Source organism: Primulina eburnea, chromosome 14 (genome assembly GCF_022965805.1).
Source record: "Primulina eburnea isolate SZY01 chromosome 14, ASM2296580v1, whole genome shotgun sequence".
Taxonomy (NCBI): domain Eukaryota; kingdom Viridiplantae; phylum Streptophyta; class Magnoliopsida; order Lamiales; family Gesneriaceae; genus Primulina; species Primulina eburnea.
The window spans coordinates 4,387,745-4,415,507 of NC_133114.1; the positions used below are offsets into that span (position 1 = coordinate 4,387,745).

Genomic DNA, 27,763 nt, shown 5'->3' on the forward strand with positions numbered 1-27,763 from the left:
TTGAGGTTGTGCTTTTCAAATGCTTTTAGTTTTAAATTGTCTTATAAAGATCTCGACAACACCTTGGTTCTTCTGACGTGAATGATATTTTATAATAAAAAGTTAATAGCACATGTACATCCTTCTTCCCACATGGTACGTCACTCTGGCAGAAGCAAAAGTTCCCTGGCAAAGTAACTTATTTTAAAATAATTTATCAATTCAAAATCCCCCACTGTTTTTATTCATTCGAACTGCATTTAAATTCAAAACCCATCGTTCTCACTTCTCACCAGTCTTCTCTCTCTCTCTCTCTCCGCGACTCTTCACACAGACGCACGCGCGTGTGTGTCTGTGAGTGAATACATACACAACAGAATGTTTACATACATTGATGTATGTGTATAACTATGAGGTCTCAAGCAGCCGAGATTCTTTCGGGCAGTGGATTATGCTGGAGAAGGATCGAAGATTTTGAAATGAGGGCAATGCTGTGAACTTACGGAACTGTGTTTCGTGATTTGTGGAGGATTCTGTACCGGGTTTTGTGTTTTGGTAGTTGTTGATTGGGGAATTGTTTTTCGATTTTGATCTGTTCAAGTATGGCGGCGTCGACTTCTAGAGGGAGGAGCAGTTCGCCTTTCCATTATCGGAAACCTTCGAGTCCGTACTCTTCTACATCTTCATCTTCGTCGATGATGAATGGTCGTTTTATACCGCGCTCGAGCTCCTCCTCCGCCACGTCGTTTTACGGTGGAGGAGGTGGAGGTGGAGGTGGAGGTGGAGGTGGATCCAGATCTACGACGCCTAGCCAAAATACTAGAGATTATTCTCAAAGTAGGACGCCGGTTAGCTATCCGTCGATGGAAGAGCAGCTGATTGGAGAGCCAGTGGATAATGCTTCAAGATCGGGGGACAGCATTTTGGTGACGATAAGATTTCGGCCTATGAGGTGAATTTGAATGAAATGATAGATCTGACTTGGATTTAGTTCTAGCACGATCCTTTGAATTTGGGGAAATATTGGAAGCTTGTTTACCTTTGTGGGAAATATGATTGACTTGATTTGTCTTAATTTTTTTTTCTGTTGCAGTGAGCGAGAACATCAGAGAGGTGAGGAGGTCGCATGGTATGCAGATGGAGACAAAATCGTGAGGAATGAATATAATCCCATGACTGCATATGGATTTGGTAAACTTCTTTGCTATTTTACTTTTCGTTTTAAGTTATTATGATAACAATGTTCAGAATTTGATGGCTGATTATGGTTTCAAGTTTCATTTGAATTTTTAGGAGCTGCAAAACCATTCAATACATAGCAGCAATTTATTATAGGCATGCTCAAGTTGAAATGATGTGAAATCAATAGCCTTGAATAGTATTTCTTTTGAAGTCTCGGCGCGTGGGATTTTGCCCTAAATAGTAATTGTAGTTTCAGAATGGAATATTTGCTGCCCAACTAGTGAGAACATGAGCCCCTGAAGTTTTCTATTATTCATGTGGCAGATAAAGTCTTTGGGCCTGATACAGCAACCCCTGAGGTGTATGATGTAGCTGCTCGACCTGTAGTTAAGGCTGCTATGGAGGGTGTGAATGGTATGTTCAACGTGATTTTACTTTTGCGAATTGAAATTGCTTGATTAAAAGCTGAACTATTAATTGTTAAGTTGACAAACTGGTTAGCTCTTATCAATTACTTTTTCTTTGACGACAACTCCATACCGGTCATTGATCAATGATAAGCTATTCACGTTCATGTTGTTAAATTATCTTCTTTATTGTACTCTTCTGTGCCAATTGATGTCTGCTTGCATGTTGCAAATTTTGTTTCCATCTAATACTGTTTGAGTCAACATGCAGGAACTGTGTTTGCTTATGGTGTTACCAGTAGTGGAAAGACACATACTATGCATGTAAGTTGTATCCTCCCGTATAATGAATACTAACTTGATATTTGCCACTCATAATTTGAATGAAATAGAAAACAATGCATTTCCATCCAGCATTTGTTCTGGTCACACTGATTTATCCGTATGTCAATGTAATACTATATCGATTAGTTGTATTGACCATTTGTCCGCTCATCAATGTTCGACTTTTGAGATTATAGTGGATGTATGAATGGCAGGTGATATATTCAAAACTGCATAGCGCGAATCGTTATAGTGATATGTAGATGAGTGTAGTCAAACCATAGTTTAAAGGTCTTACCATCTAAAATGAAGGAGCATGAGATGTGTGACAAACTTCTTTGGTTATGATTACTGATTTTCATATTTATACATGTCTTTTTTTTTGTTTTCTTTTCTTGTGTCTCGTAATGAAATTTCACAATTTTGAACCTGGGAAAAGAGAATGCCTGAATGCACTCCCATGTATTTCATTATTTTTTTAAAATATTTATTGTCAGGGAGATCAAAATTCTCCTGGGATCATACCATTGGCTATAAAGGATGTATTCAGCATCATCCAAGACGTAAGTTTCCTTGCTATCATATTTAGACATTTTACTCAGTTCAGTTAATTTGAAATACCACCAACACGTGCCCCTATTTATTTATTTATTTATTTATGCATTTTATTTAAAACAATGAAATTCGTTATTTATTGGTGGATGGCTGACTTTGGTTTTTCTTTAGACTCCAGGCCGTGAATTCTTACTTCGTGTGTCATATCTTGAAATCTACAATGAGGTTGGTGCTAATGCTATGATTGTTACCATTGGCATATGTATCTGTAGAAGTGGGAATTTGCATCCTCATCAATTTCAACGTTGAGGAATACAATCCAATGATCAGTTCTAAGTAGCTTAGTTACATTTTATATGGTGTCTTCGAGTCCAATGTTAATGTTCTTTCTCATTTTTTTGGTGCTAGGTTATTAATGACTTGTTGGACCCAACTGGCCAGAATTTGCGTGTTAGAGAAGATTCACAGGTCCTTTTAACATTTCTTGTCTCTCCTCTTCCAGTATGCTTATTTTGAGTTCTCTCTGCTTACTTGCAGCTGTCCTTGATATAATGTCAATGTTTTTGGTCTTTCAAGAAATTCCCTTGCAACACCCAATGTTAGCTACTTTGCTTCTTTCACATGGTCACTATTTATGTTTCCTATTAACAGTTTAGATGGATACCTTTATTTTGCTTAACTGTAAGCAATCGGTCTGCATATATACCGTTCACCAGGGTTCACTGATCTCTTGGAAACTGGAATTGTTTACCTTATGCCTGAATTTCTTTGTTTTTTCCATTGTGCCTGAATTACTTGATTCACAAGGAATCATTTTTGGAATCTTCGAGCACATGATCTGAGTTTTCTCAATCCTCAGTTTTGTTTAGACTTTTATCATATTATTAATTATTAATATTATATTTGCTCAGGGAACTTACGTTGAGGGTATAAAAGAAGAAGTTGTTTTGTCCCCTGGACATGTTCTTTCATTCATTGCTGCAGGAGAAGGTGATTATTATATTTTTTATTTTATTTTTACCATATCTTTTTCACGGACAGTCCATGGGAGTGTTTTCTCTAATGAAGTTTTAGGCTTAATACATTAAATTTAAAGTAGGCTTTTCTTTTCATTGTTATTTATTTCCTTTTTGTCTATTCCTTATGCCTCTCTTTAGCATTGATCACATATGGCTTGTTTGAATGGTAAATAAACTATTTTACGTTTATCGATGTAATTACAGAGCATCGACATGTTGGATCAAATAATTTTAATCTTTTCAGCAGCCGGAGTCATACAATTTTTACATTGGTAAGAGTTTTTACTTCTTTGAGACGTGGTTTAACTCAAATATCCCCCCAACAGCAAGGGGACAATTCACATTCATGAATGGCGTTGAATATTCAATGGCCTATCTTCCTTGCAGATGATTGAAAGTAGTGCACATGGAGATGAGTATGATGGTGTAATATTCTCTCAGTTGGTATGTATATGTTTATTGTCTGGGATATTGAAATTTATCTCATTGACAACCGGAGAAGATTGCTTCAGTTTCTCATTTATAAGTAGTTTGTTCTTTTTTGTTTAGAACCTAATTGATTTAGCCGGATCTGAAAGCTCAAAAACTGAAACAACTGGCTTACGCAGAAAGGAAGGATCGTACATCAATAAAAGTCTTTTGACGCTTGGAACCGTGAGTGCCTGAGCTCCACCTTTTTGATTTTTTTTTTCTCTTTTTTTGTTGATTCAATGCCACATTTCTCTTTCTATCACATGTACTCTTGTTGATACACAACTGACTCAAACAAGCACTCTTTCATCAACCATGTTTTTCTCCATCAAAATTTTTTCCTCTGAATTCCTATACTCGCACATTTAAATTTCCCAATCTAGAGCTCTGATGTTTTGATGCCTTATCTGATGTGTAGGTAATTGGAAAACTTAGTGAAGGGAGGGCATCACATGTTCCTTATCGGGATTCAAAGCTTACAAGGCTTCTACAATCTTCACTAAGTGGTCATGGACATGTGTCGGTGAGCATGATAAACAATTGACTTGTATTACTTCTTTCCTGAACCAAATTGTAATTTTGCATGAATCACGTGACATTTATTTAGTTCATGTTCTCATTACTTTGAAACTACTTCTTTTTAACACTTCACTTCTTAAACCTTATGGTTTCTTATATACATGAGTTGCTTCAACCAATCTATTATTTTAAAATTCTATTTCGGGAATATGCTTGTGGGAAACTCAGCTTAACTTGTTTATTTCGTTGAGCTCTTAATTCTTGCTTATATTTTCCAGCTTATATGTACTATTACTCCGGCTTCAAGTAATTTGGAGGAAACCCACAACACGTTAAAATTTGCCAGCAGGGCAAAACGTGTAGAAATATATGCCTCACGTAATAGGGTGCGTATATTACCTGTATGCTTAGTAGATGGTTCTATTTTAGAGAATAATAAAGTTCGGTAAAATCATGTCTTTTTTCTATGGTTTAGATAATTGATGAAAAATCACTGATCAAGAAGTATCAACGAGAAATATCGTGTCTCAAAGAAGAACTCGATCAACTCAAGAGGGGAGTGCTTGCTGGTGTCAACCCTGAAGAAATTATAGTCTTAAGACAACAGGTATTATGACTCTTACCTTTCTAAATGGTAGGAAATTGAACGCTTTAGCAGCTGCCTGCAAATTTAATGGTATATATTTATGTTCTTGATATTTAATATGCTTTTACTGTGACCTCATGGACTGATTTCGCAATCCATGTTTACTATGTAGTTGGAAGAAGGGCAAGTCAAAATGCAATCAAGATTGGAGGAGGAAGAAGACGCCAAAGCTGCTTTGATGAGCAGAATTCAAAGGCTAACTAAATTAATACTTGTTTCCTCCAAAAATAGTATACCAGGATACTTGAATGACGTGCCCTCGCACCAAAGGAGTCATTCTGCTTCTGAAGATGATGTAAGTTGCCTTCTTCATTTTTGTCCTTTGAATTTTTCTAGGCATGTTTATGCAATGTTATGTTATTCATTCAAATTTTTCATGAAACCACTGTCATATTGAAGTGGACAGTTACAGTTTCAAATAAATCTTTGTGATTCTAATATAATCCTGAGTTAAAAGTCTCTAGTTCATCCTTGAGCTGTAGCAGTGAGTACTACTGACTGGAACCTGTAATTCAATGCATCCAAGTGCTTCACGTGCTTAACATAAAAGTAAACTACTTAGCATCTATTCATACATCGTTTTCTGGTTGTTATCTAGCAGAAGTTGGATATTCTGCACGATGGGTCTTTAATTCTTGAAGGGCAGAGCCAGAATCGTGTATCACCTTCTGCTTTAACTATCACATCAGATGCTTATGATTATAAACACAGAAGATCATCCAGCAAGTGGAATGATGATCTATCGCAAACTGGCAGCTCTATAACTGAAACAACTCAGGCGGGTGAACTAATCAGTGGTTTTTCCTGCCCAGCTAAACTGCCCATAGTATGTTCCAACTTCTTTCTTCTATATTAGAATAGCTTGCCTCATAAAACTCGAGCTTAATTTTTTTTAAATAGATATTTATGTGGTGTCGCTATGGGTAATTATGTTTCTAAATTTGTAACATGCAATACTTGTTGGATAGCTGTTTTTTTGGTCGCACCATTTCTTTTGACATTCTGGTTTTATATTTTACCATTAAATAATGATCGTCTCACATCTAAAGTTCATTGTTAGACCTTGCAGTTTTATTAAGGACATCTTGTTCATCTGAATACTTCTCAACAGATGTTTTTGTCCTATTGTTTGTAGGATGGAGTGACAATGTCAGATCAAATGGACCTCATTGTTGAGCAAGTTAAGATGCTTGCTGGGGAAATTGCATTCAGCACCAGTACCCTAAAGCGTTTGGTGGAACAGTCTATTAATGATCCTGAAAGTTCAAAAACTCAGGTATTCTCTCAATCGTTCAAAAATACGATTAATCTTTTTTCAGTAGATTCCACCTTCGATTTTGAGGTTTCACTGTTTTGGTTCCCTGCCAGATTTTGTTATGATGATTGATAATGAGATGTTGAGCATACATAATTTTCACTTTCTTCTGATGGACAGATTCAGAACTTGGAGAGTGAAATCCAAGAAAAGAGAAAGCAGATGAGGGTCTTGGAACATCGTATAGTAGAGAGTGGTGAGGCTTCTGTTGCTAATGCATCGATGGTTGAAATGCAGCAGGTTATTAGCCATTTCAAAAGAATCATATCATTTAACTCTCTGACTATATTTTGGATATTAGTGCAAACTTTTTTGTTTGTTTTTCTTTGACAGACAGTCAATAAGTTGATGGCGCAGTGTAGTGAAAAGGTTTTTGAGCTAGAGGTTTGTGTTCTTTTTTATCGTTTCACCATATTTTGTCTTTGCACTGTATTCTGTAGTCACCTATCATCTGGCATTTGCTGTTACTGTTTCTTCCCTGAAAAGACCTGTTTTACAGTTTCCTTTTATTACTGTACACGAGTAATCATATTATCTTAAGCTTTATTAATCTTGAAATGCAGATTAAGTCCGCAGACAACCGTGTGCTTCAAGAGCAGCTGCAAAACAAGGTCAAACACAAAAAAATATTAAGTATTTTTACTTTGTTGTGATTGCTTGCGTGATGGTTACACCAACACTTTACTGTACCCTTCAATGGATGTTGGCTCTATTCTTCCTTCCAGTGCGCCGAAAACGAGGAATTGCTAGAGAAAATTAGAAACCTAGAGCAGCAACTAGCTTCTGTCTCTGTGGAAAAGATTCCATCCGCCTCCAATCCGGGTGTATCTGATGAATATGCTGAGGAATTGAGAATGGGAATTCATTCCCAGGTAATGCTGCCTTGAAATTTTTATTTGTTTTGTATTAATGGTGGTTTTCTATATCGTAGATTTAAATAATTGCAAGCTTGATGTCATGCAGGGGAAAGGCTTAAATTATTATTGAAAGTTACCTGGTTGACAAATGTGACCATGGCGTACTTTTGCTTATGTGATGTGGTTGTGGGTTTTGCAGTTGCTTTAAAATTTTATATCGCTAGATCTAATATAAACAGTTTTCATTATAAATCTGGAACATTTATTGCACCTATTATGAAATCATCAGATGCTCAAGAATCTCTAGAGTATTTGATACCAGCTACAGTTTGAATTTATTCGTTTAAAAACCACATATATGAACCTAAGCCGCCATTGGTTCTTACATTTCTCATTGCTATGGAAAATTAGTTCGCGCTTGGTAAAATGTCCTATAACGCGCTTATTAATAGAGTAAAACCTAGCCCCACAACCGACACGGTTATAACGAGCATGATGGCTTAGTCACTCTACTTTAAAAAAATGAACCTCCCTAGAATACTGTTGCAGCTCAGTAGTGAACATTTCCCCACGGTCAGTCTTCATACCAGTGTACTGGTAGTTTGACACTAAAATTGCCGCACGACATAGCTATAGCAACCTGAATTGAGCTGTTAAACCCAATAGTTCCAATAGATCAACGTTTGATAGCGCACACATTCCTTATTGCAGTTCATAAGCTGGTCTGTCTTTCCATTTTATTACATGTTAGATGGGGTATCATAATGTTGCTCTATTATTTAATTATTTATTTCACGTGTGATACATTGATTCTTCCTTTTCTTCTGGCTTTATAATTATACTCCCTCATCACATTTGGAGTTTTAGATTGAATATTTATTGATGTTTGAAGCATTACTGGTGAAGATTTCTGACACTTGGTTTTGATGTCTGATGATGTAGTGTAGCTTTTTTCATCTGTTTATGTTTCTGTGCTTTCATCTTCTTCTGATGGATGTCTTCTTTTTTTGTCAAAACATTGATCGTTCTTTTGGAACTTGATTGAATTTACTTCTGGTGAACAGGAAGTTGAGAATCAGAAACTAAAGCTAGAACGTGTTCGGATTCTAGAGGAGCATAGTGGGCTACTTTCACAAAATCAGAAATTATCCGAGGAAGCTTCTTATGCTAAGGAACTAGCATCTGCTGCTGCCGTTGAGCTAAAGAATTTAGCTGGTGAGGTTACAAAGTTGTCATTACAAAATTCCAAATTAGAAAAAGAATTACAGGCCGCTAGGGACTTGAGCTCTAGAAGTTCCAACATTCATGCTGTTAATGGTGGGAACCGAAAGCACAATGATGTCCAAAGAACTGGTCGGAGAGGTCGATTTTCTGGTCGCTCAAATGAGGTTTCTGGTACGGTTAATGACGATTTTGACTTGTGGAATCTTGATCTTGATGATCTGAAAATGGAGTTGCAAGCGAGGAGACAGCGGGAAGCCACTCTTGATGCTGCCTTGGCTGAGAAGGAACTAAAGGAAGATGAATACCGAAGAACAATTGAAGAGGCAAAGAAGAGGGAGGTGGCTCTAGAAAATGATTTGGCAAACATGTGGGTGCTGGTTGCGCAGCTAAAGAAAGAGGGGAGTATCACTCAAGTGTCAAAGATGAATGACATGCAGAATGAGGATATAAACCAAGTAAAAGATCTAAAAGTTGATGATGTTGACCGTGAGGTTCGAGTTCTCAAGGAACGGCAAGCTCAAGATAATTTAACACCTGCTTCTGACATTCCCAAAGAAGAACCTCTTGTTGTCCGGCTGAAAGTAACTCCTCACTTTTTTAAACTGTTCATTTGACTTGTCCATTAACATCTTTGTGTTGGTGTTGGTTTTACTACTCTATGTTGTTGCTCGTTATCTTGAGCCTGGCTGAAACTATCTTCTTGGATATATATTTGTTGCGTCTTACTAGTAAATAATTCTTATAGTAAATAATGTGTGACTTAAAAGCTACTGATGGTTCAATTTTATTTGCTCGACTCGGTGAACATTGATACTCTTAGTTATCAGTTGAGGTGAAATAAAAAAAAAAGTCGAATATATGCCTTGTGTGCTGTAATGTTAATTGATTTGCTAACAAGCTATTCTGTAGGCAAGAAAAACTACTTTGCTCTTATTCTTTCCTTCAAATCCCTTCAGGCTCGAATGCAGGAGATGAAGGACAAAGAACATAGGTACACTGGGAATGGAGATGCAAATTCTCATGTGTGTAAAGTGTGTTTTGAATCACCTACAGCTGCCATGCTTCTTCCATGTCGCCATTTTTGCTGTATGTTCCATTCCTTTTTGAATCCTAATGTGTTTCTTTTTTTATTCATTTGGGACATTACCAACTAAGTCTCATTCGTTGCATTGTAGTGTGTAAATCTTGTTCTCTTGCTTGTTCTGAATGCCCCATTTGCCGAACAAAGATTGCAGATAGGATTTTTGCTTTTACTTGACTCCCCTTTAAACTCAAGGTGAAGATATCTATCTACTTTTGGTTTTCCATTGCTCCTGCTTTATTCTGCAAATTTTATCTCAGACCTTGTCAAAATTTGGGTTCTAAAATATTTGGAGCTGTCTCAATTCTTGTAATTTTAATATTTCCTGCATTCATATCTGTTTTTGCAGGGATTTGAGACCGTACCTCCGTCAATTACCTGCTCGTTAGTTTCCTCAAATGGCAGGTGCCATTCTTTAATTAGTTAAACTGTATGTATTTATGCGTCATCTTTATCATTCCCATAGGGACTGTGAAATTCAGCTGAGCAGAAAATGGGGTGTTTGTGAAAGAGGAGGGAGGGAAGAAGAGAACGTGTTCCAATCGCGTCCTATTTTCTTCCATGTTGTAATGTATCCATATAAACAATTCATTGTTAAATCAAATTTGTTGATGCAGCGATTGACTCTTCCTCTAAACTCCTGCATGGTTGAAATGATTTGAAAATTGGTGTAATAATTAGAAAATGTTAAAAATAATTAATTGGCAAAAAGAGAGGGTCGTATTTTGTGAGACGGATCTTTATTTAGATAATCCATGAAAAAGTATTACTTTTTATGCTAAGAGTATTATTTTTTATTGTGAATATGGACATGGTTGATCGGTCTCACAGATTGAGATCCGTGATTAATTGGCAAATATTGACATGTTATCCAAGATAATTGAAATGTATTGTTATCATATACTACAGTTTTTGGTAGGATGTAGACGTGATTCTATAATGGTTTTCGAATTTAATTAGTCGCCTTTGCTACGAAATATAATATTTGTTCTTGTGCGATTAGAAATATATTTAATTTTTATTTTTTTAATCATTATCCAAGCTTTTTGATAATAAAATAAAAAAAATCCCGGAACGCAAATCAGTGTCTGGGAACAACTTTAATACATATTAGTTATTCCAAGATTTTCAAACTTAATAATATAATATATATTGATAATATTTTCTACGCAACATAATAATTTTTGTTATTTTTATATAAAAATGATATAATCATTTAAAAATTCAAAAAATTGAATAATGATTAAAAAAATATTTTATCAGTTTTAAAAATTTTGAAAAAATTTGATATGACAAAAAATGAAAAAAACACATGAATTTTTTGCCCCCCGTGACTCCCGTCAATCACTTGATCTCCTCGCGCGGCTAAGGATTTAGTTGAACATGGGTTTTTGTTTTGTTCTTCTTGTACATTGGATGCGCCTCATTATCAATTACGCCGCGTTGCTCTTAAATTAAATTATACGTCAATTATTGAAGATTTTGCAATAATTAGAGAGCTGGTTATGATTTAATGATTTTCTATTTATTTAATTCTTTTGTTTGGAGGGTAGCATTGTACTATATTATACTATACAATGCTTGCTTGCCGACTGTGGAAATTACATATGTGACATCATCGATCAAAAGTGTTATATTGCATTAAAATTTCATTACATTAACTTATACTTGTAGCTTAACAAAATATCAGATATAGCCAAGAATATTGTATGCCTTTTCCCACTATAATCTTGAACAGTTTTCTAGTCCAAACAAGTCAAATGAAATACTTACTTTTGAGAAAATTACCAATGAATGTGAATACTTCTTTAATATTCATGGTAACCCGAAGAGTAAAGAATTTCCTATTTTATCAATGAGTAGGTCTCTTGTGAGATGGTCTCACGATGTTTTATCTGTGAGACGAGTCAATTCTACCGATATTCATGATAGAAGTAATACTCTTAGCATAAAAAGTAATATTTTTTCATTGATGATCCAAATAAAGACATATCTCACAAAATACGACCCGTGAAATCGTCTCACACAAGTTTTTGTATTTATCAATCGGTACAATTACACAATTTGCATGCTTATTAGGAATAGATGTATTGAGTCTTCATCGTTTACAGTAAGGTTTCATAAACATGTTTACTTTAAGGGAGAGACGTGAGTTCGATATCATATAAAAGAAAAAATAAAAATAAAACCCTCTTTCCCACCCTACGGTCCCTACCCAAGATTGTAATAAAAATAATAAGTTATTGAAGAAATCTAAACTCTATAGGATAAAAATAATTTAAGTTGGATTTATTATTTCTTGATTTTATTTTTCATAAATGTAATTTTTATTCTTACTTTTTTTTTAATCATCACATGTCATCTTATAAAATAGCGCCTTTTTCTATTTGTTATTTATTTAAAAATTTAAAAAACTCGGTTTATTTGAAATAAATTTCAAATAAGATTTATTATCTCGTATTAATAACCTTCTAAATTTCAAATCGAAGTTCGGGAGCATTCTCCTTAGAAGGTGATCATGGACGCCCTCTTAATAGACCTTGTAATGTTTTTCATTTAAAGAAGTATTATGTCTGATAAAGTGTTGTACTGGCATCTACGAATCAATAAAATGAAAGAATAATTCATAAAATTGAAACATAAGTCCAGGGATCCGTACCCTAGCCCGGGGCTCCGTACCCTAGCTATTCTCTAAGCCCGCGGCCCCGTACTCTGGCCCGCGGCTCCGTACCTTGGCTATTATATGAGTCCAGGGATCCGTACCCTGGCTCGGGGCTCCGTATCCTGATTATTCTATAAAATCCAGGGACCAGTACCCTGGTCCAGGGCTTCGTGCCCTTGTTATCCAGTAAGTCTAGGGACCCATACCCTGGCCCAGGGCTTAGTACCCTACTGATTCAATAAGGCCGGGGATTCACACTTAACCTGGGAGGCATGAGGCTTCGGTATTCTATTAAACCTCGATTGCTCTACAACAGTTAGCAAATTAAACCTCGATTGCTCTACAACAGTTAGCAAAATTTCTTAGGATTTGACAATTCTATGGAAAAAAGAACCTGATTATTCTTTAGGACTTAAAGTATTTTAAAAATTCTCATTTGTTCAGGATATATTTTTGTCTGGAAAATATCTACAAAAGGAAATACGTGCGAAAGGAGATTTCATTAAATAAAAGCCTAAGGCCAAAATTACATGAAAAAACCTGAAAAGAAAAAAAAAATTACAAAGCTACTCTAAATCTATCGGGCTTGGCTGTCTTTCAGCCTCCTGGTTCTCTTTTTCAGCCTCCTTGGGAAGAGATGTTATGGCTCATTCAAAACTGGGAAAGTCTTCCCTATCCCCTGGGAGAAGCTCGGCCTCTTTAAATTTCTCTTGGCATTTGTCAGTCGGTTCGGAAGAAAGAGTAAGCCTGATCCTCAAATGCCGTCTTGAACTCAAGAGACTGGAGGGAGAAAAGAAGTTCGTTATTTCTCCTGAGAGTACGCAGATGCCGCCAGGGCACTCTCAGCAGCAGCCGCCTGGGATTGTTGGTTCTCTATCTCTTCAGAGAAATAACGATTCTCTGACTCCGAGACAGAGATACGCCCATGTAATGTTTTCTCCCGGGCGAGGCCGGCATCCACGTCTTCTCTGGTTTTAGCCAGATCTACGTGAGCTGTTGACAATTGCTGATTAGCGGTGTTCAAGGTAGCACGTAGGCCGATGAGCGCTTCTTCACGAGCTGATCGAACCCATGACAGTTTCCCTTGAAGTTGCTCATAAAACTCTGGGGTGGCCCAGGCTCGACCGCTTTCCTTCGCGGCCCCTGTGGTTACCTCTTCGAAGGCCGAGATCAGCATTTGAACACCCTGTTCAGTAGGAGTTAGTAAAAAAAAAAAAAGAAGAAGAGAGAAAAAGAGCTTCGGGTCGGGAGAGAACCCTTCGAATGTGCCTCTTCAGCAGGCAGAAGCATCATCTTGAGAAGCATGACCTAGTGGGAGAAGCTCCTTCCAAGAAAAGGTTGCCTCAGGCTCCTGGCGGACTGGAGTGAAGGGGCTCGGTGAGAGGTCGAGTCAAAGAAGGATGAGTGGATTGGGCTTCTCAGGAGGTGCCTTGGTCTCTTTTTTCATTCTCCTTTAGAAGGATCAATTATGGGCTGGAAGCTGCTTTTCGTCTCCTATGGATAAGAGGAACATGATATACTAAATCCTCCGAGGAATCAGGCCGAGTAGTTGCCCCCACCTTTGGAGTTTCTCGCCTGGCCACCTCCTCCACGGCCATAGCAAGCGATTAAGTTTCGACAACCGCTGGCTAAACCAATTTTTTCCCGCCAGCAGCTTTCCGGGCTGCCAGTTTTTTCTCTTTGGCCGCCTTCTCAGCTGCCCACCTCCTTGCAAAAGCTTCTTGCATTTCTGAATTGTCTGCACAAAAGAGAGATGATAAGGACAACAATAAAGTAAAATAAGAAAATATAAAGGAAGAGGCCGGGGGTAAAAATTACCAGGTTGAGCGTCCCAGCCAACCACTTCGTCAATCACCCGTTCAATAGGGTCCTCTACCCGGACACTCAACCCGTAAGCTAACAAATTTTCCTCTGAGAGGAGGGAATAAGAAGAAAACCTTTGTCCCTCCACCAACTCTTGGCTTCGAGTGTAAGACTCCTCAAATTTGTAAGACCGTGGAAGAGGGTGTTGTGAAGGAAGATTAGGAAGGAAACCGATCAAAAAATAGAAAGGAGCCGTGAGACGAATATAGAAGAAGCGTCCTTTCCATCCCTTCTGAGAAGAAGGGAATATCATCAAGGAAACGAGCTTTTAACCGGGCAGATAATGAGAAATTATTATCCCCCATCTGGAAAACGAAGAAATAATGTAGAATAAGAGAAGTGATGAGAAGATTGTACATCCTAAAAAGTGCATAAGTAGAAGCCATAATCTGGAAGGAATTTGGATGCAGTTGGTTCACGGGAACACGAAAGAACTTGGCAACCTCGATATAGAAGGATTGAACAGGAAATCAAAGGCCATTTCTAACCTGATCCCGAAAGAAAGTAGTGAAATCAGGGGGAGAGTGATCGGCCCTATAAGAGGAGCCAATAATCAAAATAGGAAAAGAAGAATGGATAGAACCAAGAGCCATGTGTTACTATTGTCCCACATCTTAAAAATTAAATATATAAAATGAGTTTATAATGAGCTACAATGGACTTTTATAGGAATTTGGATTAATCATTTTCGTAAAACGTGGACGAATACGAAGTGGTTGCTATAGGAGCTCATTGTACAGTCACGCAGGTGCGGGTCTAAGCTCGGGGCGTGACAAGCCTGGAGTTCTTCGTCGGCTCTCGAGCGCAGGGTGCTGCTCTTGGAAAAGAACCAAGAAACTCCAGGAATCTCGAAGTGAGAAGGGCTGGAAGCCCGAGCTTTGCCATTGCCCTTTTTCAAAGCTCGTGATGGGCAAGAAGCAGAATGTTTGATTGTTAATTTTTTAGGTTTTGAGGAAAGGTGGGCGGAAGAGCGCTTTTGGGAGGGAGAAGAAAAGGAATCAGAGCACATTGCGGTAGACTCGTAACCAGACGAGCCTTGCGCATTTGCTCCAGATGTAGAGGAGGTAGAATGAGAAATTTTTGAAGAAAGGTGGAGGAGAAGAAAACTTACAGAGTTCTTGAGGCTAGACGGAGGAGATAGTGATCGTCACAGTAGAGTACTGTGCGCTAGAAAATGAGAAGAAAGAGGAGAAAATGCGAGAGCGAGAAAGTAATGACTGATGAGGGTTCATCGGTTTATATAAGCAAAAGAAAGTGATCTCAACTGTTGATCTAAAGATAAAAGGACGATCAGAATGCAACTTGGAAATTGTGTAGGGATATGAGAGGACGTGCTCGGAATACAAAGCATCTCAGACTGTTCACCTTCTCAGAATTCGAAGCATTTTGGGCCGTTCAGATTCTAGGGTATTTTATCATGACATTAGCCCTACCGACTCGAGAATATGAAACAACAAAAATCTTCTGAGCCCGGGAGACATGAGGCCCCGACTCTTTCATAGCAATAATTAATTACCTTTCTGGAGAAGTCCAAGCATTACTAATCGAGACAGCAAGTATGACTCTAGCCCGAATTTTTAGAGAGGGAGTGGTGATACCCCACGGGAAGCCTAGGTCGTGGATCAATTGAGAAGTTTTGCACCAATCCGAAAGAGAACCGGGCAAATATATGCTCGAAACATCATCTCCTCGGGCTACTAGCAGCTAGACATATACCTCGAGTTACCAAAAGCCCAGGATCCAAGGCAAATTCTCGGGTGATAGTTTTCTTGTCCCCATCATTTTGCTAAAAGAGAATATCCCCCGTTTCTATAGCATATCTCTTTGCTACATAGTTTTTTCTTCACTCATTTGTTGACCTTAACATCAGAATGGCCACGCCGGACATCTCTCTGGCACCCATTCACGTGGTTATCTTTGTGTTGACAGGTCACCCCTGGTCTTTTTTGGAAGAAGAAGCCCCTGGTTTAGACACATCTCACTAGGTTATTATTCCTCATCATTCACACCCGGCCCAATGAAATTGCCCACATATCTCACACCCATTTTTTCCGGTCGCATCACCCACCCTACCCAAGATTGTAATAAAAAATAATAAGTTATCGAAGAAATCTAAACTCTATAGGATAAAAATAATTTAAGTCAGATATGTTATTTCTTGATTTTATTTTTCATCAAATGTAATTTTTATTTTTACTTTCTTTTTTATCATCACATGTTATCTTACAAAACAACAGTTTTTCTAGTTTTTTTTTCTTTAGAAATAAAAAAAACTCGGCCTATTTGAAATTTATTTCAACTAAGATTTATTTTTTCGTATTAATTACCTTGTATATGATAGGAAATCTTTTTGTCAAATTGATTTTAAAAAATCTACTATTCACATAGTGATCAAATATGTATAATGTCTGTGCCTTCTGAATTTTAAATATTTGATAATGCCGCAATTATTTATTTCTTGTGTATAATAAATAGGTACAGTGAGAAAAATTGAAGTTGGAGCTAAACCCAACAACTCTCTCTATAATTTTATTTTGGCAAAAATTGTGTGAGACGGTCTCACACGTCGTCTTTGTGAGACAGATCTTTATTTTTTGTCCTAAATAAGTTAATATCATTTCCATTTGTCTCTCTCAAAAGATAGAAGTTTAGACTTTAAAGCATCAGTTTACCATATTAACCTATGACTAAACTAATGTCTGCAATACTAAACACAACTTGAATAATTTAAGCTAAAACTATGTTAATCCAGTCATATAATTTAATAAAAAAACGGGAATTTCTTTTAGGATAAACTAAGAAATAATTTGGCATGTAACCGAAACATGGAAAAAAATTAAAGAAAGGGGCCATTAACAAGCAATAATGTGGGTATTAAAAGTAATAAATTTGGCTGTCCTGTATTATTATGTAAACGTGGGCCACTGTTTTGCAAAACTAGATGTTCTTCCTCCAATGAAATTGTTCAGTTGGCCAAGATCTGGTTCCAATCTTCAACGCACTTTCCAAAATTCGTGTACTCAAACGGGTCGTTAGACAAAGAGTGGAACAGTCCAATTTCTTATCTTTTTTATTTTTCTTGATGGATTTTTTGAGTTGGAATGTGAACTGAGACTTCAATCGGCTGTATGTGTTGGGAGGATGCGGCAATTGTATGAGATCTGAGCAGCTAAAATTTCAGGTGATTTACGGCCTTTATTTTCTTGAGATTTTAATAAAGCAAGGTTCTTGGTGTAAAATTCATGAATCCCATATTTTTTCCCAGGAGATTTGAGTTTTTGTTTATGAAAAATTCATCTTTCTGGCTTTGCGGCGTTGCATATTGAATGCTTGTTTGTTAAGGGATTCAAATGTTATAAAGAATTGTCATTTATTAATGTTGTTTGGTTATTTGAATTGCTTATCAAGGTTCTTGTGTTCTTACACGTATGATCTTGTACCGTGGGAGAGATGAAATCTTGAAAATAAATTGGTTTCTTTGTTTACAGAGTAGCAGATTGAGGAATAGTAAGTAAAGATGGGCAAGCCAAAAGGTTGGTTTCTGTCGGTGAAAAAGGCCCTAAGCTCAGATTCTGAGGAAAAGAAAGCTAAGGTGCGCAAAGAAAATTGGATTCAGTATATTGTGACAAAACTTTGACGATTAGATTTGGTTGTTTCCATTAACTTCTGTTCTGGTTTCTGGATTCAGAGTGGAAATAAGTCAAAGCGAAAATGGTTCGGGAAAGAAAAGCCACTGGCATCGAGTTCTCCGATCCCCGAGACCACTGAAGCATCTTATCCCGACCCTCTTCCGCAATTGGAAGATGTGAAGCCAACAGAGATGGAGAATGAGCCGTCAAACAATGCTTATACTGTCTCGGTCAATTCATCAGCTGATGTTGAAGATGTAGCAGCTGAAGAGGTTGTCCAGCCCCAAACAGTGACATGGTTTTCAGGAAAATCCGAGGAGGAAATGGCAGCGATCAAAGTTCAGACCGCATTCCGTGGTTATCTGGTATGGTAGTATATTGGATACTGACGGGATATGGATATACTCTAGAGATTAGTTCAAAGTGAAGTTGATTTAGCCTTAACCATAAGATCTAAAGTGGGTGGTGTGCCGACAACGGCAAGGAGGCTGAAAATGGTTTCATGTTTAGAAATTGGAATTAATTTACTCCAGACCTGAAGTACGAGCCTTTGATATTTTTGTTGTTATAGATATAGATATAAATTTTGTTAGTACATTCAATGTACCAAATTACTCAGCGATATCAACGTCACACATTCAGGTGTTCCTATTAATCATATCATGATAGTCATGGAAAATTATTCTGATTCACTGATAGTATTATTGTGTAATCATCATTTATACTTCATTTCGTTTTTATTTTATCTTATTCAAAAGAGTCGTTGTTCATCGGGGTGGAGACAAAGTATACCATGAAATTTTTTTTGTCTTTTTTATTTTTCAGGCGAGGAGGGCATTGAGAGCTCTAAGAGGGCTTGTGAGACTGAAATCACTTGTTGATGGACCGATTGTGAAACGCCAAACTGCAAACACACTAAAATGCATACAAAGTTTATCTCGTGTGCAGTCTCAGATTCAAGCAAGAAGACTCAGAATGTTAGAGGAGAATCGAGCACTTCAGAGACAGCTCTTACAGAAACGTGCTACAGAACTGGAGAGCTTGAGAGTTAGTTCTCTTACTAATGCAAGCATTTTCTTTATAAACAAGTGTGCAGGAACTTGCACCTCCTGCTGCTGTAGTTTCTTTTTATGATTGGCATAATAGTTAAGATCAATTGTTATTTCCCATTTGCAAATCGACACAATTATTGGGAGGTCTTTTTGGGAAGTACAATTGTCCTGCTGTCAAGCGTGGCGCAGTATTCAAAGCGTAGAACTGGGACTGCTGAATGCTGTAAAATAGGAGCAGTATTATTAATTAACAAACAATTCTCGGTCCTATGATAAGAATGAAGCTAAAGTTAGCTTTCTGTTATGGATTAATGTGTAGCGAATTAGCTCGATGGTTTTTGTTTTAGTTCTTTTTCTTGGGGTCATGTTCCTAAATTTGTTGGTTGTTTTCGTCTAGACATACAATGCACAAGGTAATAAATTGAAAACAATGGGTCACATTGACTAGCTAGCTTTATTTATCCTTCATTTGATTATCAAGGAGTTTTTATTTTGAGGCTTCATTTACAGATGGGAGAGGAATGGGATGACAGTTTGCAGTCTAAAGAGCAAATCGAGGCGAGCTTGCTTCAGAAGTACGAAGCAACAATGAGGCGAGAAAGAGCACTAGCTTATTCATACACTCATCAGGTAATTGAGTCTGTATTGGTATATACATAGAACGGTATGAACATTAAAAAATATACCCTTCTCTTGATGTTTAATCGATCGTTTTCAATTGTCTACATTTAAACTGAAAACAGCAAACGTGGAAGAAATCGGCAAAGTCTTTGAACTTGCTTTTCATGGACCCGACTAATCCTCATTGGGGTTGGAGTTGGTTAGAACGATGGATGGCTGATCGGCCATTGGAGACACAAAGCTCGCTGGATAAAGATCTTAATACGGATATTTTATCCATCAAAAGTGCTAATCCTGGAACTGCTCCAGGAGGAGAAATTACTAAATCATTTGCCCGTCATCAGCTAAATCCTGAAAATCCATCTTCTCCATCCAACAAAAAACCGCCTTCTAGCCGCCAGTCCCCTGCCACACCCCCTTCAAAGGCCATTAAGTCTTCAATAACTGCAAGAAAGGTGAAATCTGCAAGCCCGAAAGTCAGTACAATAACTCAAGACGATGATTCAAAAAGTAATATAAGTGCACAAACAGAGCGAAACAGGAGGCATAGTATTGCTGGTTCAACGATTAGGGACGATGAGAGCTTGGCAAGTTCTATGTCTTTTCCGAGTTACATGGCATCAACTAAGTCAGCAAAAGCTAAGTCGAAGCTCCCAAGTCCATTAGGAATCGACAATGGCAGCACACCTGAAAAGGGTTCAACCGGAACTGTCAAGAAGCGGCTTTCCTATCCACCTTCGCCTGCCAGACAGGGGAGGCAGGCAGGGCCCTGGAAAATCGACACTAGCTCCATCGGTGACAATAATGTGGACGAAGTTATCAATTAATTAAATCACATTTCATGAGAATGAAGAGGTCAATTTCATTTGTGAAGTTCCATACTTGAATTATTTATTTTTTCATTGATTTGTGCGCTTTGTTTGGGATTGATTTTGTTCAGTCTTGAGTGAGTCTTGCTATACATTTGTTACTTGTAATTTTTTTTGGCTTCCTTCTGTTACTGTTATCAAGATTGTTAAATTGATAAATAATTGTAGAGGACATAATTATTATGCTTTGAGTGAATCTTGTGAGTGTCGTTTGCTTACATGTTTCTTTTACACTTTTATTTAAGAATTTTATACTTCTACACTATTGACGGGACTTGTTTATCGATTGAAATGGTTTGAGCTTTAGTCATGTGAATTATGAAAATTTGATTTTCATATACTAATTTGATTTTTTTTATTTAATTTTGGTAATTTTTTGTTGGATCTGGTTTTCTACACGCCCAAACGCAGCGGAAGATTTAAAATTTTTATTTTATTTTTGAAAAACAAAATAATATTGCTTTGTACGTTCGTATGATTTAACAAATTAAACATGCATAGGATGTTAGAAATTATACCTTTGTGAATTAATCACGTGGACACCAACCGATCCGGTATTACAGATCTGACTCTTGATGATTCCCTACGAACTTTCTTCAAAGAAATCCTCCTATCAAATCCACGACCGGAATATATGTTCTTCTTCTAACTTGCACTAGAAAGTATAGAAGATTTTATTTGAGATCAAGAAAATAAAATTGCTCAAAACCTTTGAGAGCAAAAGGACGGCAATCAATCTTGGCCGAGAGAATTTTCTTGTATTTTGAAAATCCCGAGAGCAGCCTTCTATATCTTGTCAAGAGCCGAAAAAATTTCATTCCAAAAGCATTCGGATGAGCTTCAGTAAAATAAGGAAAAAAAATCCTTATTACCATTTCTAATATTTTATTCACTTAATTAATCGTATTAATTAAATTAATCAAATATTCCAAAATTGCATCTCATCATTGTAAATCTCGGTTGATTGGATTTTGGAGACTTTCTCCATTTTCCAAATTTTCGGTCTTCCATATTTCAATTAATCAAACATAATATATTTTATTATTTAATTAATTGTAATTCTCTCAATTAATCAAATTAATTAAGTCAATGGATTTAAACAAATCTTTGACTCTCAAAATTAGCACATCCATGTCTAAAAACATGTGCACTCTCTTTGACTGTCTTAGCAGTCATGCTCTCAAAATTTCTATAAGTTTTTATAAACTTTATTTATAAGCTTATCGATTGATCATATCAAACTTATTTCTTATAAATTCAACTCATTGAATTTATTATCTCAACGGGAACAAGTAAACCAGTGCTTGTGTGATCCTCAATGGTTCAGGGATACAGCTAGCCGTGGGTTCACAACTCTTTGTGATTCAGGACATAATCCTTTATTCGGGCTTACCCCAGTTAGCCCCATTCTTTTCATCAACACCTTGATCAAGAATGTCAAAACTCATTTCTGATTGCACCCATCGGATCATGGTAAGAGCGTCTAGTAGCATCGCCCCATGATCCCCTAGGTATCACTGATAGTGCCTGCAAGAACCAGTCGATTATGATTAACGTACAGTACGGTCCCTTCATCTCATATATCCCGATCGAATCAGCAACCATTGGTTCATCGAGGGTTGCATATTAATTCGATAACTATGTGATAACTATAATAGTGGCACCGCGTGTACTATTGGAGAACTCCTTCTCCAACGTACATCTTATACTCTGGCCAGAGATTCCATGCACTATTATTACATTAGTTCACATAGGATATTCACACCCGTAGATGAGCGGTGAATTCCCGACTACAATGCACTGGCTCCTATATGTGTCGTAACTGTACCCAACCTCGCCACCTGATGACTCTCCTGGAGCCGGTAAACGAGTCAAAGCACAGTACTCGCATATAGAGCCTCAGTGTTGTCCCGGGTCGTAAGGACTAATGGTGTACAATCATAACCACAGACTTATCCTCTCGATGAATGATAACCACTTGGAAAGTCCGAGGGAGGGTTGTTCGGTATAATCATCATATGACTACCTATCTGTATGTTTGGACATCTCCATGCCCTTACCAAGAAACGCGGTACACAACATCACAGATGCTAGTCTCGAGCTCAAGCGACCTTTATCCATATTTTAGGCGGCTGAATCGACTAGGAACAGATTTAGATAATACAGTGTTTACAAATGAGTTTCAACATCGAATTACGATTCATTTGTATTAAAGTACAATCAAGGTCTTTATCTATGTTTGTCACATGGGTATTCAGATAAAGAAATAACAAACCATGAAATAATGAATTACATTAAAATAAAGATTATTCTTTACAACTGAGTCAATAAAATCCCTAGCCAACAGTTGGCTTGCGGGGCATCTATTCTAACATTTTTTTCACTAGAATTATTTGGTATTTGGCATTGTACTCCCATACATGACTTATGAGGTGGAGATAAAGTCAATATTTTATATATATATATATATATATATATATATATATATATATATATATATATATATATATATATTAAAATTCGTCTCGGCTAAAAAAAAGAAAAACTAATCAGAACTGTTGTGAAAAGTAAAAATTTATGGTAAAAAGTAAAAATCTCAAACTCTCAAAATTTACCAAACTACACACTTTATAATATTTTTCTCTCTACTCAATTGTCATTTTCTTCACAAATGAGAGATCTATTTATAGAGTTTCATTACACATAATCCAAAAATAAAATACATCATTACCTACATCATCACACACAAATTTCTAACTTTACAACTCTTATTTTCAACATTCAAATATTCAACTATTACTTTTTCATATTAAAATATATTATTTCAACACTCCCCCTTGTGATGATGATCATGATACGATGATGTCTTCATTACGTGTTTTGTACTGCCTCGTTAAAAACCTTACTAGGAAAAACCCATTGGGATAAAAACCATAGTAAGGGAAAAAGAGTGCAGTCACGTGAACTCCCCCTCATGTTGACACGAACAACTCTTCACAAATTTCGTAGATTGCGCATCCCAATATTATATATGTGCTTTCTGAATATTGACGTAGGTAGTGCCTTTGTGAAGAGATCTGATGAGTTTTCACTTGATTGAATGTGACGAACATCAATACATTTATTCTTCTCAAGCTCCTTGGTGAATGCGAAGAACTTAGGAGGAATATGTTTAGTTCTGTCGCTTTTTATGTATCCTTCTTTCATTTGAGCAACACATGCAGCATTATCTTCATATAGTATCACAGGCTTCTCATCAAATGATAATCCGCATGAAATTTGGATATGTTGGGTCATTGATTTTAACCACACACATTCACGACTTGCTTCATGTAGTGCAATAATCTCGGCATGATTTGATGAAGTTGTTACGAGCGTTTGTTTCTGTGAACGCCAAGATATTGCAGTGCCTCCACGAGTAAATACATATCCAGTTTGGGAACGTGCCTTGTGTGGATCAGATAAGTATCCAGCATCGGCATAACCAATTATACTTGGATTAGCATCTTTTGAATACAAAAGTCCCAAGTCTGTCGTTCCTCGTAGATAACGGAATATATGTTTAATTCCATTCCAGTGTCTCTTTGTTGGATATAAGCTAAATCTTGCCAACAGATTCACGGCAAAAGATATATCAGGCCTTGTACAATTTGTAAGGTACATAAGGGCACCGATGGCACTTAGATATGGTACTTCTCGACCAAGAATATCTTCATCATCTTCACATGGACGGAATGGATCCTTTTCTATGTTTAATGATCTAACAACCATTGGAGTACTTAAAGGATTTGCTTTATCCATATTAAAACGTTTAAGGATCTTTTCTGTATAATTTGTTTGGTGAACAAACATTCCACATTCTTTTTGTTCAATTTGTAAACCCAGACAATACTTGGTTTTTCCAAGATCCTTCATTTCAAATTCTTCCTTCAAGTATGACACAACTTCTTGAATTTCCTTATTCGTTCCAATGATGTTTAAATCATCAACATATACAGCAATAATTACGCATCCGGATGTTGTTTTCTTAATGAAAACACAAGGGCATATTGAATTATTTACATATCCCTTTTTCATCAAGTGATTACTTAGTCGATTATACCACATTCGACCTGATTGCTTTAACCCATATAATGATCTTTGTAATTTCACAGAATAACATTCCCTGAGTTTTGAACTTTGTGCTTCAGGCATCTTAAATACTTCAGGGATTTTCATATATATATTACTATCAATTGATCCATATAAGTAAGCTGTAACAACATCCATAAGACGCATTTCTAAATTTTCAGATACCGCCAAGCTAATCAAATACCGAAACGTAATTGCATCCATCACAGGAGAATACGTTTCTTTATAATCAATTCCAGGCCTTTGAGAAAAACCCTGTGCAACAAGTCGAGCTTTATATCTTACTATTTCATTTTTCTCATTTCGCTTTCGAATAAAAACCCATTTGTATCCAACAGGTTTTACACCTTCAGGTGTAAGAACTATAGGTCCAAAAACATTACGTTTATTTAGCGAATCCAATTCAACCTGGATGGCTTCTTTCCATTTTATCCAGTCCTGCCGATTTTTACATTCACCAAAAGATTTTGGTTCATGATCTTCATTATCATTTATGATGTCGATTGCCACATTATAAGAAAATATATCATCAATTTCATCTATATCTTTTCGGTTCCATGTTTTTCCAGTATTAATGTAATTGATAGAGATTTCATGATTCTCGTCAGTTTGTGGTTCTGACAGAACATTTTCATCATCATGTGTTTCTTCAGGAACAACATTCTCTATTTTGTGATCATCATGTTTCTCTATGAATTTTCTTTTTCGAGGATTTTTATCCTTGGAACCGACTGGCCTTCCACGCTTCAGGCGTTTAATGACATCATGAGTATCTTCCATTTGTTTCTTTGGAATTTCAATTCGAGCAGGGGCATTTGCAGCATGTATATATGATTTAGTTACCTCTTTTGTGTCTGCAAATGCATCTGGTATTTGATTTGCTATTCTTTGCAAGTGTACAATTTGTTGTACATCTTTTTCACATTGTTTTGTTCTTGGATCCAGATGTAACAATGATGATACATACCATGTAATTTCTTTTTCGGTATGTTTTTGTTCTCCCCCTAACATTGGGAAGATTTCCTCATTAAAATGACAATCAGCAAAACGTGCTTTGAACACATCTCCTGTCTGAGGTTCAAGATATCGAATGATTGATGGACTATCATAACCGATATAAATTCCAACCTTTCTTTGAGGTCCCATTTTCTTTCGTTGTGGTGGTGCAATAGGCACATACACCATACATCCAAAAATTCTCAGATGAGAAATGTCTGGTTCTTTACCAAATGCAAACTGCAATGGAGAGTATTTATGATATGCACTTGGTCTGATGCGAATTAATAAAGCAGCGTGTAAAATTGCATGTCCCCATATAGAAATAGGGAGCTTTGTTTTCATAATCATTGGTCTAGCAATCATTTACAGACGTTTAATCAATGATTCAGCCAATCCATTCTGTGTATGTACATGAGCAACAGGATGCTCAACAATGATTCCCATAGACATACAATAATCATTGAAAGTCTGGGAAGTAAATTCACTAGCATTATCAAGTCTAATTTTCTTGATTGTATAATCGGGAAATTGATTCCTCAATTTTATTATTTGAGCAAGTAATCTTGCAAATGCAACATTTCGAGTTGACAATAAACATACATGTGACCATCTGCTGGAGGCATCAATCAATACCATAAAGTATCTGAATGGTCCACATGGTGGATGGATTCGGTCCACAAATATCACCCTGAATACGTTCAAGAAACATTGGTGATTCAGTTTGGATTTTGACTGGTGATGGTCTTATAATAAGTTTTCAAGAGAACATGCTTTACATTGAAACTTATTATTCTGAAAGATCTTCTGGTCTTTCAGTGGATGACCATGTGTATTTTCTATAATTCTTCGCATCATTGTTGAACCAGGATGTCCCAATCGATCATGCCAATTGGTTAATATCGAGGAATTATCAACTACCATGTTTGATTCAATGAGACTTATATGTGTATAATGCAATCCAGTAGGGAGCATTGATAGTTTTTCAATCACATATTTCTTTCCTGATTTATATGTGATAAGACACATATATTTCTCATTCCCTTCATTCATTGTTTGAGTATCATACCCATGGGAATATATATCATTAAAACTCAACAAATTTCTTTTCGATTGTGGTGAATATAAAGCATCATTGATCAAAAATTTTGTACCATTAGGTAACAAAAATTGTGCTTTACCACATCCTTTAATCAAGTCTACAGGACCTGATATTGTGTTCACCGTTGTTTTTGTTGGTTTTAGTTCCAAGAAATATCTTTTATCTCGGAGAATAGTGTGCGTTGTACCACTATCGGGTATGCAAACTTCAGCTTTGCTCATAGCATTTTCCATATTTGAACTTCAAAAAAATATGCAATGAAATAAAATTACTGACAATACATATATAAATATAACACATATCATAATTGTACAATAAAACATTATTATATGAATACATGAAAAACAAATTATTGTACATTTATATTCTACCACTATATTGTTCATTTTCAGAAAAATCATTGAGAAAATCTGCAGCATCAAAATTGTTCATTTCTATCCCACCAACATGTTGATCATTTCCAGAGAAATCATTCATAAAATCACCAGCATCAAGATGAGTTGAATCACTCAAACGGTCACTGCGTTCAGTGAAGTTGGTCTCCTTTTCTTTCCCTTTTAATGATTATTTATAAAGTTTACAAAGGTGCTCAGGGGCTCGACAAACTTTGGACCAATGTCCTGGAGTACCACATCTGTAACAAGAACTTTCATATCTTTTTGAGTGATTCTCATTAACACTTGTATTCTCATGATGTCTTTTCTGTGGATGGTTTGGGACGCTCTTTTGAGATGAGTTATAATAACTATCTCTATTGTTTTCAAAACCACGGCCGCGTCCACGACCACGACCAATTCCACGTCCACGTCCACGTCCACGACCTCGACCTCGACCTCGACCTCGACCAAAACCTTGTCTTTGAAATTGATTTTGGTTTCCAGGTATAAATTCATTTTTACTTACAGAATTTACTTCTGGAAATGCTGTTGATCCAGTGGGTCGGGACTGATGATTTCTCATTAATAACTCGTTGTTCTTTTCCGCCACAAGAAGACAGGCGATGAGCTCAGAATATCTCGCAAATCCACGTACTCTATATTGTTGCTGTAGAGTAATATTTGATGCATGAAATGTGGAAAATTTTTTTTCAAGCATCTCAGATTCTGTGACCTCATGTCCACAAAATTTTAATTGCGAGATTATTCTATACATCGCCGAATTGTAATCATTGACTTTTTTAAAATCTTGGAATCTCAGTGTGTTCCATTCATCCCGGACGGTCGGAAGTATAACTTCCCTTATATGTTCAAATCTTTCTT

The 27,763-nt window shown here is 36.6% G+C and overlaps 2 protein-coding genes across 2 annotated transcripts; both read left to right on the top strand.

Moving 5' to 3' along the window:
- The first annotated feature begins 239 nt into the window (after positions 1–239).
- On the top strand, positions 240–10,209 carry LOC140811455 (kinesin-like protein KIN-7D, mitochondrial). The gene is made up of 25 exons (XM_073169346.1): positions 240–931; positions 1,073–1,170; positions 1,486–1,575; positions 1,840–1,892; positions 2,390–2,455; positions 2,619–2,672; positions 2,856–2,915; positions 3,359–3,437; positions 3,671–3,738; positions 3,854–3,910; positions 4,016–4,120; positions 4,356–4,460; positions 4,735–4,842; positions 4,932–5,063; positions 5,215–5,397; positions 5,704–5,928; positions 6,238–6,378; positions 6,538–6,657; positions 6,751–6,801; positions 6,981–7,028; positions 7,143–7,289; positions 8,339–9,079; positions 9,455–9,584; positions 9,674–9,774; positions 9,929–10,209. Exons 1-24 carry the CDS (start codon positions 582–584, stop codon positions 9,754–9,756), a joined length of 3,294 nt encoding a protein of 1,097 aa, XP_073025447.1. The 5' UTR covers positions 240–581; the 3' UTR covers positions 9,757–9,774; positions 9,929–10,209.
- A 6,797-nt stretch (positions 10,210–17,006) lies between these two features.
- LOC140811996 (protein IQ-DOMAIN 2-like) lies at positions 17,007–20,493 on the top strand. Its single transcript, XM_073170150.1, has 6 exons — positions 17,007–17,285; positions 17,593–17,696; positions 17,793–18,098; positions 18,559–18,780; positions 19,296–19,415; positions 19,529–20,493. Exons 2-6 carry the CDS (start codon positions 17,622–17,624, stop codon positions 20,231–20,233), a joined length of 1,428 nt encoding a protein of 475 aa, XP_073026251.1. The 5' UTR covers positions 17,007–17,285; positions 17,593–17,621; the 3' UTR covers positions 20,234–20,493.
- Positions 20,494–27,763: the final 7,270 nt, after the last annotated feature.

Coding starts and splice junctions, on each gene's coding strand:
- LOC140811455 (XM_073169346.1), top strand. CDS start 582: ATGGCGGCGTCGACTTCTAGAGGGAGGAGCAGTTCGCCTTTCCATTAT. Junction 1,576..1,839: donor TGCTATGGAGGGTGTGAATG/GTATGTTCAACG, acceptor GTCAACATGCAG/GAACTGTGTTTGCTTATGGT. Junction 5,929..6,237: donor GCCCAGCTAAACTGCCCATA/GTATGTTCCAAC, acceptor TATTGTTTGTAG/GATGGAGTGACAATGTCAGA.
- LOC140811996 (XM_073170150.1), top strand. CDS start 17,622: ATGGGCAAGCCAAAAGGTTGGTTTCTGTCGGTGAAAAAGGCCCTAAGC. Junction 17,697..17,792: donor CTGAGGAAAAGAAAGCTAAG/GTGCGCAAAGAA, acceptor TTCTGGATTCAG/AGTGGAAATAAGTCAAAGCG. Junction 18,781..19,295: donor CAGAACTGGAGAGCTTGAGA/GTTAGTTCTCTT, acceptor CTTCATTTACAG/ATGGGAGAGGAATGGGATGA.